The 15,078-nt window shown below is 45.9% G+C and overlaps 1 protein-coding gene across 1 annotated transcript in view; it reads right to left on the minus strand.

The window, feature by feature from the left end:
* CUNH17orf105 (chromosome unknown C17orf105 homolog) overlaps positions 1 to 7,745 on the minus strand; it is a 30,627-nt gene extending 22,882 nt beyond the window's left edge. The window contains exons 1-3 of the mRNA XM_019523636.1: positions 6,889 to 7,745; positions 6,096 to 6,163; positions 5,254 to 5,372 (exon numbers count right to left, since the gene is read on the minus strand). Of these exons, the coding sequence (XP_019379181.1) occupies positions 5,254 to 5,372; positions 6,096 to 6,163; positions 6,889 to 6,994 (293 nt within the window). The 5' untranslated portion in view covers positions 6,995 to 7,745. The remainder of the gene's footprint in view (positions 1 to 5,253; positions 5,373 to 6,095; positions 6,164 to 6,888) is intronic.
* Positions 7,746 to 15,078: the final 7,333 nt, after the last annotated feature.

Raw genomic sequence — 15,078 nt, forward strand, 5'->3', positions numbered from 1 at the left:
CCCATCGCAAGATCCCAGTGGCTCTGGAGCAGCCCCCTGCCCTGCTCTGTGCCCTGCCAGTGCAGCTGGGGCTGGTCTCCACAGAAACCCCAGCCTTGAGCTTTCACAGCTCCATGGAGACCAGCCCCAGTCATGTGCAGGGGCAGCCGGGAAATGAAGTCCACTGCCAACCAGATCTGGCCTATGGACTGGACTTTGCCTGTCCCTGCCTTAGATAAAGGGCATATTCTCCCTATAAAACATCTGCTACATCCTGATGTTGGAGATAGGATACTGGGCTACATGGATCCTTGGTCTGACTTAATATGGCACTTCTTATGTTTTTATAGTCTCTCACTACTAAGTTAGGCTTCAGCTGGAGTATTATGGATAGTTCTTGGCTCTGCACTTCAGGAAGGATATAGAGAAACTAGAAGAGACTCAGACATGGGAATAGAATCATGCCTGAGGAGAGCATGGGAGTGCATCTACTAGCCAGGCATGAGTGCCCACTTGAGAACATACATGGAGCAGTGTGAGGCGTGCAAGGAAGACAGTGACAAACAGCAAAAAGAGACATTAAACCCTCATGACATCGCCTCTCAGCCCTGGGAGAAGGTAGAGACTGACTTGTTCAATGTTAATGCCAGAATCTATATGGTCACCATAGATTACTATTCCAATTTTTGGGAGATGAATTACCTCGAAGGCAGGAACGGTGATCAGGAAGCTGAAGGCTCATTTTGCATGGCATGGGATACTTGACACTCTGTTCTCAGTCAACAGCCTACAATACACCTCAAGAGAATTCAAACAGTTCTGCACTAGATGGGAAGTCCAGCACAAGACATCATCCCCTGGGTACCCACAAAGCAATGGGAAGGCTGAATCAGTGCTAAAAACAGCCAAGAGACTCTTGTTGAAGGCAGGTAAGACTGCAGGGGATCCCTGCCTGGCTCTATTGGACCATCGCAACATACCCTCCCAGGAATGGACAGTAGCCCAGCCCAAAGATTAATGGGCTGGAGAACTAAGACATTACTCCCCATGAGAAACTGTTTGCTACAACCCCGGGGTTGACACTACATGGAAGCAGCTAAAAAATCAACAGTCTCAGTAAGTATCACAGTATAACAAAGAAGCCAGGGACCCGAGACCACTGTGCAGAGGGGAAAAGGTCTGGGTACAACCAGTAAGTCCACATGTGAAAGAACGGCAAAAGGCCACCATTGAGGGTGCATTGGGAGATGGATCCTATGAAGTTGTCACAGACAGTGGACAGCAACTGAGACACAACCGGAAGCAGCTGTGGAGTGCTGGCAGAGCGGAAATACAGCTGAGCAAAAGATCCCAGGATCAGCACCAAGACAACTTTGACAACTGGTCAGTCATCATTGAGCCCCAGATAGGAGAGAAAGATGCCATGGACTCCACAAAGGAAAAAGATAGACAAGCAGAGTCCAGCCCACAAAACAAAGACATGGACAGAACAGAAGCAGGCGTAGCACCCAGAAAAATCAAACAAACAAGAAGCAGGAGGCTGGTACAACAACCAGCGAACCTGGATGACTATGAGCCCTAAAGAACACAGCAGACCAGTGGTAAAGGCTCAGTCTCCACTGTGGGGTATATGCTAGCAACCTCTGGCCCAACCAGGGGAATAAGTTAGTCATCTGTTTAAACTGTTGAAAGGAAAGGTGTAACAACACGTATGGATCTCAGAGGCATAACCAGCAGCAGCAGAAAGGAGGAGTCTGAAGGAGGAACAGGAAGTGTGGGCAGGGAGACAGGAAAAACAAGAGAGTTAGAGAGGCTGGGGGAGATCAGTATCTCTGTAACAGCTCTGTAAAAAACTGCTATAATAAAGACACTGTTTAATTAAGTAGGGAGCTGTTCCTTGATTACCCATACAGGGTCACATGAAATGTTTCCCTGGCCCTCCCATTCCTTCCCTTGCTCTCTCTACTTATGCTTCTGGATGCAAGGAGACCCACCCACCATCACCACTGTCTTGGTATCTTCTGCCCCACTCCATCCAAGGCTGTGGAGAACCTATACAACAGGGGTGTCCAAACTTTTTGAATGTGGGGCCAGATCATGAACTTTTTATTCACCCAGTGGGCCTGCGAGCCATATTCAAAGACCTCACAGGAAGTGGTATCACATCAGGAAGTGATGTCACGTGACCTTTGACACCAATGAAGTTCTCAAGAATATATGAAAGGGTCAGGAGCAAACTTTAAAAGTGGGTTCTCCTTTAAAGGAGAAAAACATATAACTGTGGCTCTTCTCTTGTGGGCTGGCAGAGTTCCAGCCTGCAAGGGGCTACTTGGGGCCTCCCCATGCCCCACACACTGGGGTACTGGGGTCTGGAGGTAGAAGCAGAGAGAGACACTGGGTCAGGACTGACCGTCTATGTTTACAAATGGGTCCTGGTACAAGAAAGGTTGAGAACCACTGATCTAGACTGGGGTGGGCAATTATTTGAGGCAGAGCGGAGCAACACAGGGCACAACCCTTGCCCCTCAGGCTCCCAGTGGTAAGCCAGATAGAATCAATTGGTGGGCTGAATACAGTTCATGGTCCATATTTTGCTTACCCCTGATCTAGGCATAGCTATGCCTGTGTTCTACTATGGGTATTTCTCATGCTTCTGGGCTTTGCTGGTTGCTCCCACCACCACCCTTCCCCTTTCTGCTATATATGCCAGAGTGTTTTTAAGTCTTCCTCAGAGGTACTGGGTGTTGGCTACAGCCGAGGCTAGGGACTTTGACTGAGGTGTGCCAATGCTCCTTCTGGGACAAAATCGAGAGGTTTTTGGCTAGAGGGTTATGTCCACAGGTTGACAACCTCTTCCATGGGTGCCAGAGCATTGCACACATAGGCATTTTGCTTGGCATATTTGCCTCGGGGCAGACTTCAGGGGAAGGGCCAGGGCTGTGCTGCCACAACAAGGATAGAGCCGCTCATGGCTCCCCCGCTGTTTGCCACTGGCACGCCAACATTTTACAAGTCAAGGCTGCAGGTGTTTTTGGCACTGCCCAAAAAACACTGCCGAGCCCTGGTCTTGCCCCTCTGCTTGCAGTCCCACTGAGCGCCATATTTGGCCCCCATGGAATTTTACCCCACGGTCAGATTAGAGCAGACTGTGGAGGTTTTTGCCTTCCTTTGGATTGCTCCAGCACCCGGCTTCTGGGATGTGGGCACAGCCGGCTCCCAGGAGGGAAGACCAGGCTTTGAGGTTAAAGCCTCAGCCCCAGGAGATGGGGGTCAGAGCTAAGCCTCCCTCCCGTGTGAAAGTCAGGGACCCCCCACAAACACACAGGTGCTGGGAGCCCACAGTCACTGGCCCAGCCCCGGGGGAGGTGCCATCTTCCCGCCCCGGCCCCAGCCCAGCCCTACCTGCGGCGCCCTGGCCAGGCAGGAGGTGGCAGAGGCAGATAACGAGGGCGAACCTCCGCGGGTCCGCATCGCTGCGCTGCGCCGGGCTGGAGGGAGCCAGAGCTGGGGCCGGACGGCACCTCGAGGCGCAGCGAGTGCAGCCCGAGCCTGGGGCTGCCCTGCACAGTGTGGCCAATGCCAACAGCCTGGCAGGAGGAGGTACCTGCCCGCATCACTCCGCCTCCACCAGCAACCCGGGGCCGGGTGGCCGAGCCAGGCTGCCTCTCACCTGCAGGTGAGGAGCAGTGAGTCGCTCGGGCCAGGAAGCAGTGGCTTCCCTATGTGGTGCTGGGGATGGGAGGAGGCAGGCCAGGTCTGCACTCTTCCCACACGCACCATGTCGGCAACATCAAGCTGACGCGGTCCGTGTGGGAACCTTGTCCCTTCCCCAGCCCTTCAGCAGCCATTAGGAAGCTGCTGAGGGGCTGGGGGATGGACAAGGGGCAGGAACAAAAGTAAACTGTGTTTACTTTTGTTTCCCGTCGCAGCACCACAGGCCACAGAAAATGCCGTATGTTCATAGAATCAATGAGTTCGAAGGGACCTAGACAGATCATCTAGTCCGACCCCCTGCCATGGGCAGGAAGGAGCACTGGGGGTGGCAGGGGTCATAAGACCCCAGCCAGGTGCCTATCCAGTCTCCTCTTGAAGATTTCCAGGGAAGGTGAAAGCACCCCCTCTCTGGGAAGCCTATTTCAGGCTCTGGCCACCCATACAGTGAAGTAGTTCTTCCTAATATCCAACCTAATCCTATCCTCCCTCAGCTTGTGGCCATTGTTCCTGGTGACTCCAAGGGGGACCAAGCCTACTATAGAAAGAGCCAGGCTTGGCCAAGCACAGTGGCAGTGGCAGTGGCAGCAGGGGTGGTTCCTCTGTCCCTTCTCCCACTCCTGGGCTGGCAAGGAACATCTGGTGGAACCCAGCTGCACCTAGCTCTCCACACAACCCAGCTGGAGAGGGGCAGCTGGAGACAGCAAGGATAACAGCAGCAGATACTGGATGCTGCTCCCACAGCAAGGTCCAACAAGGGAGGAGTGTGACTATGCAACTGCACCCCCTCTGGATCTGCCGCTGCCCAAATGTGAAAATGTGTATGTAGACATTTACTCAAAGGAGAAAACAAGGTTGCTTTCCAGTAACTGGAGTTCTTTGAGATATATTGTCCAATCACAGTTGCATCCTGACCTCCTTATAGTGGAGGAGTATATACACTATATAAAGTTCCCTCCTGCAGTTGAGAAAGAATTGAGGAGCAGGATGTGCACACTGCCTTTTATAACTTCAGTGTGGGTGTAATGTGAGAGCCAGGGCTGAAGTACACACTATAAATACAGTTAAGGCAAAAAGTCTCTGGTTGAAGTGCATGGGCACGAGACCTAGCTGCCAGCAAGAATGTATATACAGACAATACCTCTTGAAGAACATCAGTTCCTGGCAAGTAACTTCATTTTCCTATTCTCTTCCTTGCCCAGCCAATCTTTCAAGATACAGTAGAAGTGATTTCCATGGAGGCTGGCATTGGTAGGTGCTGCTTCCACTTAGGTAGTGACTCCAGCTTCCTCTGGCAAAAATGGCCCCTTTTAAGCTGAAATGTGGATGTTTCCCCAACTTTCTGAGGGTCTTTTCTACAGAAATACCTTAGCCTCAAAATGTATAGTGTCACAAAGGTGTAACTTCAGGGAATACCATGAATGGAAATTACAGATCACTAATTAACACTGTTCTGTTGTAAGGTTCTTCACAATGGGAGCGTGTCTCATAACTCTGTGCAGTGTCCAGCACAATAGGAAACCTTTTGGGAGTGTTTGTAATACAAACAATACTGCCACCTACCTCTTTTGGTGGTATTCATTCCAGCAATCCACTATCCCTTTTCCACGGTATATCTCAGCTAGCTTCTCCAAAAGTTTCCTGTTTTCTCTTTCAATGCTAGCAATTCTTTTCTGGTCTTCCTGTGCAAGAGATGCCAATTTTGTAATTTCCTGCTTCAGAGCTTTTCTCAAGAGGTATTATACTGGCTTAGTTTCCCGTCATCTTCTCTTGCCACTGGCCATCATCCCCATGCATATCTCATTCATTACCAGTTATTCTCACCTTCCAAACTCCACTGTGCCTTCCATCACATCCAAAGCCACTGTCCTGTCCTACATTTTAGCAGAACTGCCCCCTTTGCTTCACTCCTTCTAACCATCCTTCATCCAAATTATACATGTATTTTAAAGACACTAAAGGGTATGCTGAATCCTTCTACTGTCATCATCTTCATCTTCTCACTCCTTTCAATCCCCTTCTAATTGAATCTTTGATGCACCAAGCCTATAGGAAACCAAAACTCCCTGGTCTAAAGTATTACTTGGTATACCTGGCACCAGAGATAACCTGAGCAGGGTGCGGGGCCCTGCCCCTGGACACAAGGAAGCCAGTGGCGTATTTGGCGGCAGGGTGGATGCCAAGTGGCCAGATATGAAGCTGACAGCAGCGCAGAGTCACCATGCTGCTCCACCTGGCTCCGTGAGGCCCCTCAAAACGCAGGGCCCAGGGCAGTCGCCTGATTCACCCTGACTAGGGGCCTGATTCGCCCCTTGCTGGCCCTGCCTGGCACTGTGCAAATCATGTTGAATAGACTTAGATTAATATAGGAGAGAACTGAATCAATTCAGAAAATGGCTACATACCTGAATCCTGCTCACTTTAAAGTGATGGTGTGTCTGTACTTTAGGGGGTTTGTTATCAACATGAGGTGCTGTAGTAAAAGAGGCAAAATGGAAATGAAAGTTATGCTATGCAAAGCCTCAAACAGCTGTAGATCCTCCATTGCTTTCCCACAGCCATTTATTGCTCAGATTAATACAAAACCCATATCATTTCACAAGTCTGCTAGCCTGCAACTTATAGACCTAAGGTTTTAACACACTTATATAGTGTTATGTTAAAAATGAAAATACAAAAAAGGGCTGTAATCGGGTGTTCTAAGCATCCACATGAGATGAGACAAGAAGTGAAAGTCTTATGCATTTCTGATTCAGTTAGTCTATAAGGTGCACCTCTATTCTGTTATTCAGTTATTCAGCCAGTCTATAAAGTGCATCTCTAGCCTGACTTCAGACTAACATAGCTAATGAAGACTCTCTGCAACAAGGGAGATATAGGTTAGCAATAAGGGTGATTCAGCACTGGAAAAGATTACCTAGAGAAGGAATGTACATAACTGAAAGTTTTAAAGTGCAAGTCAGACAAACATTTAGTTGAAGTGGTTGGACAGGGATGCTCTTGCCTTGAAAAAAGGATTGGACTAGGTGATCCCCTGGGCCTTCCAGCCTATTTGTCTAAGATTCTCTGATGAATATTTCTCTTTTTTATTTAATGGATAGTTTCTGAGATGCTTCCTGAGAGGGACAAGGTTATAAAGCCCATTAATAATAAAATTTGAACTTGATAGATAAAACATTTAATTTTAGGAACACTTACTAGGTGGTTGTTTGTTCCTTGAGTTGTGATCAGTATCTCCCTTTTTCTTCCTGGTAGGACTTTGTCTGTAATTGGCAACAATCACAGGATAAGCTACACTGCCCATCTGTGCCTCTTCTCAGGTGCCAAGTAAGGAGGTTGTGTCCTAATGTAAAATAATTTATTTGTACCATGGAAAGTTGCCATAGATACCTTCAGTTATGACATCAGATGCCAGCACGTGCCATAGGTAGAAGACTGTAGGCTTCAGAAACCATTTTAGTGAAATTATCCAATCAGCAAGCAACTTTTAATTGCACGTAAATATTTCTTAATATTAATATGTAACTCATGCCCAATTGTGCAAAAAGCCTTTTAAATCTGTATATTTAAAAATGCTACTTATAATTTCTAATATACAAACAAAATGCTTTCATTGTTCTTTTAGTCCAGGCCTCCACATATTTGGAAATACATGTAAACCTTGTTTATTTGACTTGACTTCTCCTCACTATAGCTTTCAAGCAGGGACTCAGGCAAAACATAATGATTCTATAAGTAACCAAGTTGTTTCTCAAACATATAGACATTAACTGAAAGGGAATCAAAGGAAATGAATCAAAGGGAAATTTCATGCATAGATGAAACCAGTTCTCTTCAAAGAATTTGTTAGCTGCTCAATACCCTTGAAAAAAAAGTTAATCTTTTAGGTGCCTCACTATGGACTTTGAAGGCTTACCCTGACTCTGACTTTTAAAAAATGTTGTTCTGTATTTCTATTACTGATGCTAAAGTAACTGAGTGTTGGTAGGAAGGAAATATGCAACAAGAAATCTAAAACCACCACTTTGAAGCCTGTGACTTAAAAGTGATCTAGAAGCACAAAGCACTTCATCAGTCCATTTCATTCTGCTGGGTGTGGTGCAATCTATAAACAGAGAGACATAGTTATCCATATTAGTCTGAAGTCAAGCATAACCAGTAAGACTTCAGAGAACCCATGTGAGCAAACTAAATAGCATCCTGATTTTACAGATACCAATCTGTGGGAAACCAGGTAAGTGACAGACACATGGTAGGATGGCAGCAAAGCACAAAACTCTCCTCAATGCTATCCTCCTTTTCTTGGGTACAAATAATGGAAACAGGTCATTGCACAGGGTTTAGGCCTGTCATCAGAACTGAACACATACAACAGAGTACATCTTGGAACTGAGCCAGGGTTGCTAAAGCTGAGCTGTCAGCCTCATTTGGGAAAACAGACACAGAAATTATACTACACTGTGCACTTTGATTATGATATTTAACTGTAGCTCCTCTCTCCTTTCCAGGCCTCCCTGCTGGCAGACTGAGATGGTTTCATAAGAAGAAAATAAAAATGTCTTGGAGCAGACCTGAAACCAATTTGCTTGGTGATTAAACAAAAATCACCAAACATTATTTACTACAAAGCCAAGAATTCATCTGCTCAAGGGATGGACTGTCTGAAATATGAAGCCTACAACTTTTGATTTTAAAACACTTTAAAGGAGCCATTGCTTCCTGCTGATAAAAAAACAGGAACCAACATTAGGTCCAATACAGGAATAGTGTTAGAATTATGGTAATTGCTCTTTGCCACTACTTTTAATGAATGAGACTCAGTTTTTTGTAAAGGGGCATTTATATGGTCTACTCCCAGCCTCTCTTTGCTCACCAGTTTCAAAGAAAATACCTCCTGTCAGTGGCAGAAGAGTACTATAGCTCTATGTACTTGCACATTTATTACACGCACACTCTCTTCCTGAATCTCGCTTCTTTCCCCAGCATGACAAGGACAACCACGTTTCACCTGCTCCCAAACTTCCCCAGTTCAGACTTACCACTGATCTCAGTTTGCTGGTATCTGCACTCCCTGTTTTGATTATATGCAAGAAGATATGTTCTTGGTATGGTTCGGATGGTAGGGGAAGGCTTGGGCATAGGAGAAAGGTCTGTAACTGGAAGGCATGGGTAGGGGAAGCTGTCCAGGGTCCAAAGTTTGTTCTGAGGGAATGTGCAATGGTACTGGTTATGGACAGGTCTGGGTCTGTGATGGATATGATGCCTCTGGGCCAATGGAAGGAAGACTTGTGGCCTACAGCAAAACAGGGCAGAGCTCAGATGCTCTGCATCTGCTGGCTGAGGGCATCTGTAAGATGATTGCCATATTTTTCTCTCTGCATGGAGGTTCTGCATCAGTATTGGTGTAATCTGCCCCACCATGCCAACTGCCTCACTGGTAGACTCAGTATTCTGTCATACCTGAAACATCCCAGCACTCCTGGCCAGGTCAGCAGGCCAATTCTTCTGTCCATGTCTTCTGTGAGAATGCTACCAGGCATGAAAGCATTTTCTCCTTGCTCTTCTTTCTCCTTCTCCTCAGTCTTGCTACTCTTTGAGCAGTATTCTCAGCTTGTGTCTTTAATGGCTGTAATGGCTACACCTTTCAGCTCTTCTTTTCTATAATCTTATGGTCTTAAGTGCTACTTCTTACACATACACATATAGCCTGTAACAGAGGACCCCTGGGTCCTCTAGCATCCCCTAGTGTTCCGCTTTCCACCCCACCTCACATGGGGAGGAGTAAGCAGAGCACCATAGCAGTGAGTACTCTCTTATGAGCTCTACCTCCACTTTCCTTAAGTGCCCCCTTCCAGAAACAAGAGGCTCAAGGCTCCATGCTGCCCGAATTGGGGTAGGGCAGAGTCAAAGGCCCCCAGGAGACCAGGGGCTGCAAAGTTTCACTGATGGCCTGTTCTGTTCCCCCTTCACCCCCACCCCCCGTAGTGTGAGGAAGAAAAGCTGCAGCCCCCTGCCATACTCCCGAGCTAGAGATTTTGAGGTGCTTCAGCTAGGGGGTGGATGTCTGTCCATGGCTGAAATGCTACACCTCTGAAAATGAGCAACACTGCTAGAGAGGCTTGAAGGATTTGATTTTTCCTGTGCAGGTCAGAACCCATTGCAAGTGATAGTTAATCCCAGCTGTGGGCTGGGTATGGGCAGGAAGTACCAAGACTCAACTGTCTCATTGCCTGAAATGAAAGAGGGGAATCATCAATGTTAGCTCCTACATGGAAAGACAAAATAGTTTCTTAATGGCTTAGAATGTTCCCTGATGTTCCTTCTAAAAGGACATGCCACAGAAGTTATGGGCCTCCCATTTGTGCCTTTAACTAGGAGTGTGAAAGACAGGCCCTATTCGATTTGGATTTGGATTTGGATTTGGATTCGGCCCGAATTGGGAATAGTGATTCGACTGGTTGATTCAGATCACTGTCCCCGATTCGATTTGGCCAAATCTGAATCTGAAGATTCGAGACAGATTCAGAGAATCAGTGATTTGGACACAGACACAGCTTTAAAAGTTTTTCTACATACTTTGATGCAGTAGGCACTGCTCATGATTGCTGCGATGCTGGGGTACATGGAGTGTCCCACAGGAGTGTGGGGTGGGGGTCTCCATGTGCTCGGCCGTGCACCACTTCCGGGTCCGCTGGGGAGTGCGCTGAGGGGCCCCCCCACCTCCCCCAGCTTGGCGATCGGCTGCAAGGAGACCCTGGTTGCCCCACCCCACCAGACCCAGGAGGCACCAGTCGCTGAGCCAGGGAGGCCACCCCACGTGCTCCCCTAGAGACCTGAAAGTGGACTGGAAGTGCTTCTGGTCCACTTCTGGGTCTGCTACCAAGCACACTGGGGAGCCCCCGTGCTTCTGTGGGATGCTCCATCCCCCCCAGCATCGCAGCATTCATGAGCCCCTGCTATCTAGAGATATGTAGAAAAAACATTTAAAGCTGTGTCTATGTCTGAATTGCTGAATGTTTCCGAATCTTTCCGAATCGATTTGGAAGGTTTCGAGTCAATTCAGAGATTAAAGGGTCCTCTGATTCAATTCGGATTCTGAGATTTGGCTACCAAATTAGGCCGAATCTCTGCCAAATCGAATAAGGGGCCAAAAATTTGCACAGCCCTACCTTTAACCTGTGCCACAATCCTCTGACACTCAGCTTGGTTCCAATGACTCTTCCTCCACTGGGTGCTCTCCTCCCTCTAAATGGAGAGAAGGTCCATGGCCTTCACTTTCAGCTGCAATCACATGTGATTGCAGCAATTGGGAGGGATGCTAATCCCACAGTTAACCTGCAACCTACAATCAGAACCCCTTCTTTCCAAGGGAGTATAATAGGTTTGCTAGCACTGAGGTGTTCTAATGACTCCATCTTCAAGGTCCTTTTAGGCCCCCACTCCCACCCTATTTTGGAACCAGTACAAAGGACCCATTTCCAAGGCATTGCCCTACCAGATACGGTAACTTGGCATAAACACTTCTGGGTCTAGCTATGACCCAGACCTTGCTCAAAGCTAGCTTCTAGGTGTCTCTAAGCCAGGGGTTGGTTGGCAATGTGTTCCAGCAGGGGACCAGAATGACCCAGATCAAGACTGAGGTAGGTAGGAGCAAGGATCAAGCTGTGGTCCTACACAAGGAGAGCTCCGCCTCTGCCAAAGCTTGGGCACCCAACTGCATCATGACACAGGAAGACATCCTTCTCTGCCTGATGGATATGGTGCAGAGAGAACCCCCCACTGCTGTATGTTGTGAAGCTATGGCTCTGGGGGCCAGATTCAGACCACAGGCCATAAGTTACTGATCCCTGCTCTAAGCCTTTTGGGTGGTAAAGAAGTTAGTGATGCTGTCATAATGCAGGTGCCCTGGTACTCATCAGCGGGGTGGAATCTCTATCCCTGAAAATTTTCAAAACCAGGTTAGACAGACACTTATCTGGGATGGCTTAATCAAGGATGATCCTGTCTTGAGCAGGGGTTGGAATTAGTTGACCTCATGAGGTCCCTTTCAGCCCTATTTTACTATGATTTGTCCCTCACTTTTTAGAGTGCTTTAAAGTTGGGGTACTACAAATATTACCTCTGTCCATTCCCTTCAATGTCCTTGTCTTCACATCTTTCCATTTAACATCAGCTTTGGTCCTTTATGCTACTCAGGAGATGAAAGTGGTCACTCTCTTCTATTTGCTTCCTGGCGTGAGCTGGAACATAGATGTTTGACAGATGGATTTAAGCACCACAGACAGCATGGAGTCCGTGGGTTTTCATCTGAAGCTGAGCTAAAAAGATCCATTAAGATGACAGTTCCTAAAGTCCACCAGACCAATGAAAACCAGCCATATGGGGCTTCCTGCACAGATTGCTGAGTTATATTATTTATTGCTGCCACTGGGACTTCTGCTCCTCTTTATGTTTTGCTGTGTTCAGAGCAACCAGCCAAGTTCTTTCCTTTACCCATGCAAATGGGCAGTAATTCCAAAGGTATTATAATTGGGGTCAGTTTGGTCCAGTATGCCCAAAATTTAGAAGAGTTATGCACACAACAGTGTTCATAACCTAAATGCTAACTGCAAGACAAGAAAATCAGTGTAATGGGAAATAATAAAGTAAGCAGCAGTCAATCAACTGAAACCCACTAAATGGTTATAAGAAATGGGGAAAGACTGCCTTTTGCAATAAAAAAATCCTCTGGCAGCTTGCTCTCTGATATACAGGTTAAGGCAGTGGTGGTGATGTAGCTAAACTGGTCCTAGGAATATGTAAGAAGCAGGATTTTTGAGGGTAGGCAATATCTTTTATGGGCACAACTATATAGGTGGGAGAATGTATGGAGAAGCATACATTTTAGCTGCTTTAAAAGGGGAGGGGGAGATGATGTTAAGGAAAGCAATCAGCTGCTACAGTACAACTGTGTTTGCATAATCCTATAGAGATACAAATTTGATCACTTGCCCTAACATCAGCTCTGAATGGAAAAGGGTTAAAGTTGAAGTCGTTTTGCTGCATGAGTACAGCGATACCCCTTTGAGGCTAGGCTAAAAAAGAACTAAGGCAGGGTGACTAGGACAACCACCCTGGTGCTGACCTGGCGGAGGGAGGGAGTGGGGAAAAATTATTGCTGCTGCAGCTGCACAGTTGTCCTGGTGGTGGCACAGCAGCAGCCAGAATTCATGGCTGCCCCCATGTGTTGCAGCTGTTCCAGGTGCCCAGCTGTGTTGTTACACCTCCACATGTGTATCACTACAGACTTACATAGATATAACAGAAGCACCCTTAGACTCATCTGTGCTGTTCCATTTGCTAAGAGGCAAGGATTTTTGTATGTGATATCTATATCATCATTCCATTTTGGATGATATCTACAACATCACTCCATTCTATAAGACTTTTCAAGAGGGTTCATGCTTCTAGGCTCTCATTAGACTGCAACTTCCCTCATCTGTACCATGATTTCAGCTCCCCGTCATAGAGTGTGTTCTACACATAGGTATGTATTCACCAAAACTGAAAGCTGAAAAATGGAAATTTATAAGGATCCTTGGAATTAGACAAAAATAATTCCATTGTGAGGGCAGTGAGAATCTGGGCTTTGGGGCTAGGCTAAAAAGCATCTTAGTTCAAAACCATATACAGAGAAATGTGATCTATAACTAACAGCACCAGTAACTTCAACAGAATATAAGTTACACCTGGAAGGCACTGAAGCCAATTTGGGGATGCATATTGTGGGTCTGACTTTCATAAACAGTAAACACCCACAGCTTCAATGACAATAGGTGCACAACGTTTCTGAGAACCAAACTGTATGGAAATGCATATAGACCCAAGGGTGTAAACGAGCCCATGTTAGCTATAAATGGATATATAGTGCACTGCTGTCTTCAACCTCCATAGCTGTAGCAATCCAGGCTTGGGGGAAAGCTGCTTTCTGTTCATTCACGTTCAGCTGCAACAACATAACTATCTTATTTTTTCTACCTTCATTGGCAAAGAACCACATCCCTGTGAAGAGTATTGTGTGTTTCCTAGTAAAACAAGTCTGTCTCTTCTGTCTACCTTTAATCAGGCTTCAAGGAAAGAACAAACCTAAAATGCACTTGCTACACCTGCCATAGACTGGAATCTCCAGGGAAACTGTAACTGAGAGCATAATTTATAAAACTTTTCCCAACGCATCAAAATATTACTGCAAATCCATAAGTGACATCATTAGTAATTACTAGTGACAAAAGAAAGGGATCTTGCCAACTTCAGATATTTGGGTTATTTTGACTGCACTAGGACTACACTCTTTTCTGATGTACTGTTTTATTTTGAGTTTAGAGTAAAATAATCTGAAGAATTTATAGAGAGACTCGTCCCTTGAGGTGATCACTCTGAAAACTGACATATTATTGTTCTAACACCCAATGACTCAAAGCAAACTTAATGCTAAAAGGAACTGAACCCCTGTGGTTGTAATATTTAAACCCAGCCAGACAGCTGAGACCTCATGACTATTACTACCCTTGAATTAAAGAGCTGACAGAACAGTTCCAGGGCATTTTAAAATAGAAAGGTATGCTTTAAAGGGGGCAGTGAAGCATGTGTATATGTGTATTACAAAAAATGGCTTGTTCCTAACTCCTTTGAGAAGAGACTTTTCATTACTGGTAATTCCACAGCTGTGCTTACTTGTTGCTAATTGAAGCTGCAAGCCCTGTTGTGGAAGGAAGGTACATTCTGTACAGCACATTATTCAATCCTCATAGTCCCTTGACAACAGGGATCAATTTTTTCAACTGATGCTTTTGCACAAAATGAGATCTATCATAAATTATTTGTGCTCCAAACACCAAACTTTTCAGAAAGCAGACTGAGATGGTTTCATAAGGACATAAAAATGTCTTGGAGCAGATCTGAAACCAATTTGTTGGGTGATTAAACACAAATCACCAAACAGAATATTTACTACAAAGCCAAGAATTCATCTGCTCAAGGGATGGACTGTCTGAAATATGAAGTCTACAACTTTTTAATTTAAAACATTTTAAAGAAATCACTGCTTCTTGCTGATAAAGGCCAAGAGCCAACATTAGGTCCAGTACGGGAATACTGTTAGAATTATGGTAATTGCTCTTTGGTGCTACTTTTAATGAATGACACTCAGTTTTTTGGAAAGAGGCATTTATATCTACTTAATTATAATGATTTGGCAGCTTTGCTAATCATAGTCCTCCTACTTACACTTTGTACCTAAAATGAAACCTTGAGCTCCTCAGTAATAACTGGGAGTCAGTGATCTAAACCAGTGGTCTCCAAACTTTTCTGATCGCGCACGCCTATCAGTAAAAAATTTTTGAGCATGCA

This window comes from Gavialis gangeticus, unplaced genomic scaffold (genome assembly GCF_001723915.1).
Source record: "Gavialis gangeticus isolate Ggan-Ray unplaced genomic scaffold, GavGan_comp1, whole genome shotgun sequence".
In the NCBI taxonomy this organism is placed as follows: Eukaryota; Metazoa; Chordata; order Crocodylia; family Gavialidae; genus Gavialis; species Gavialis gangeticus.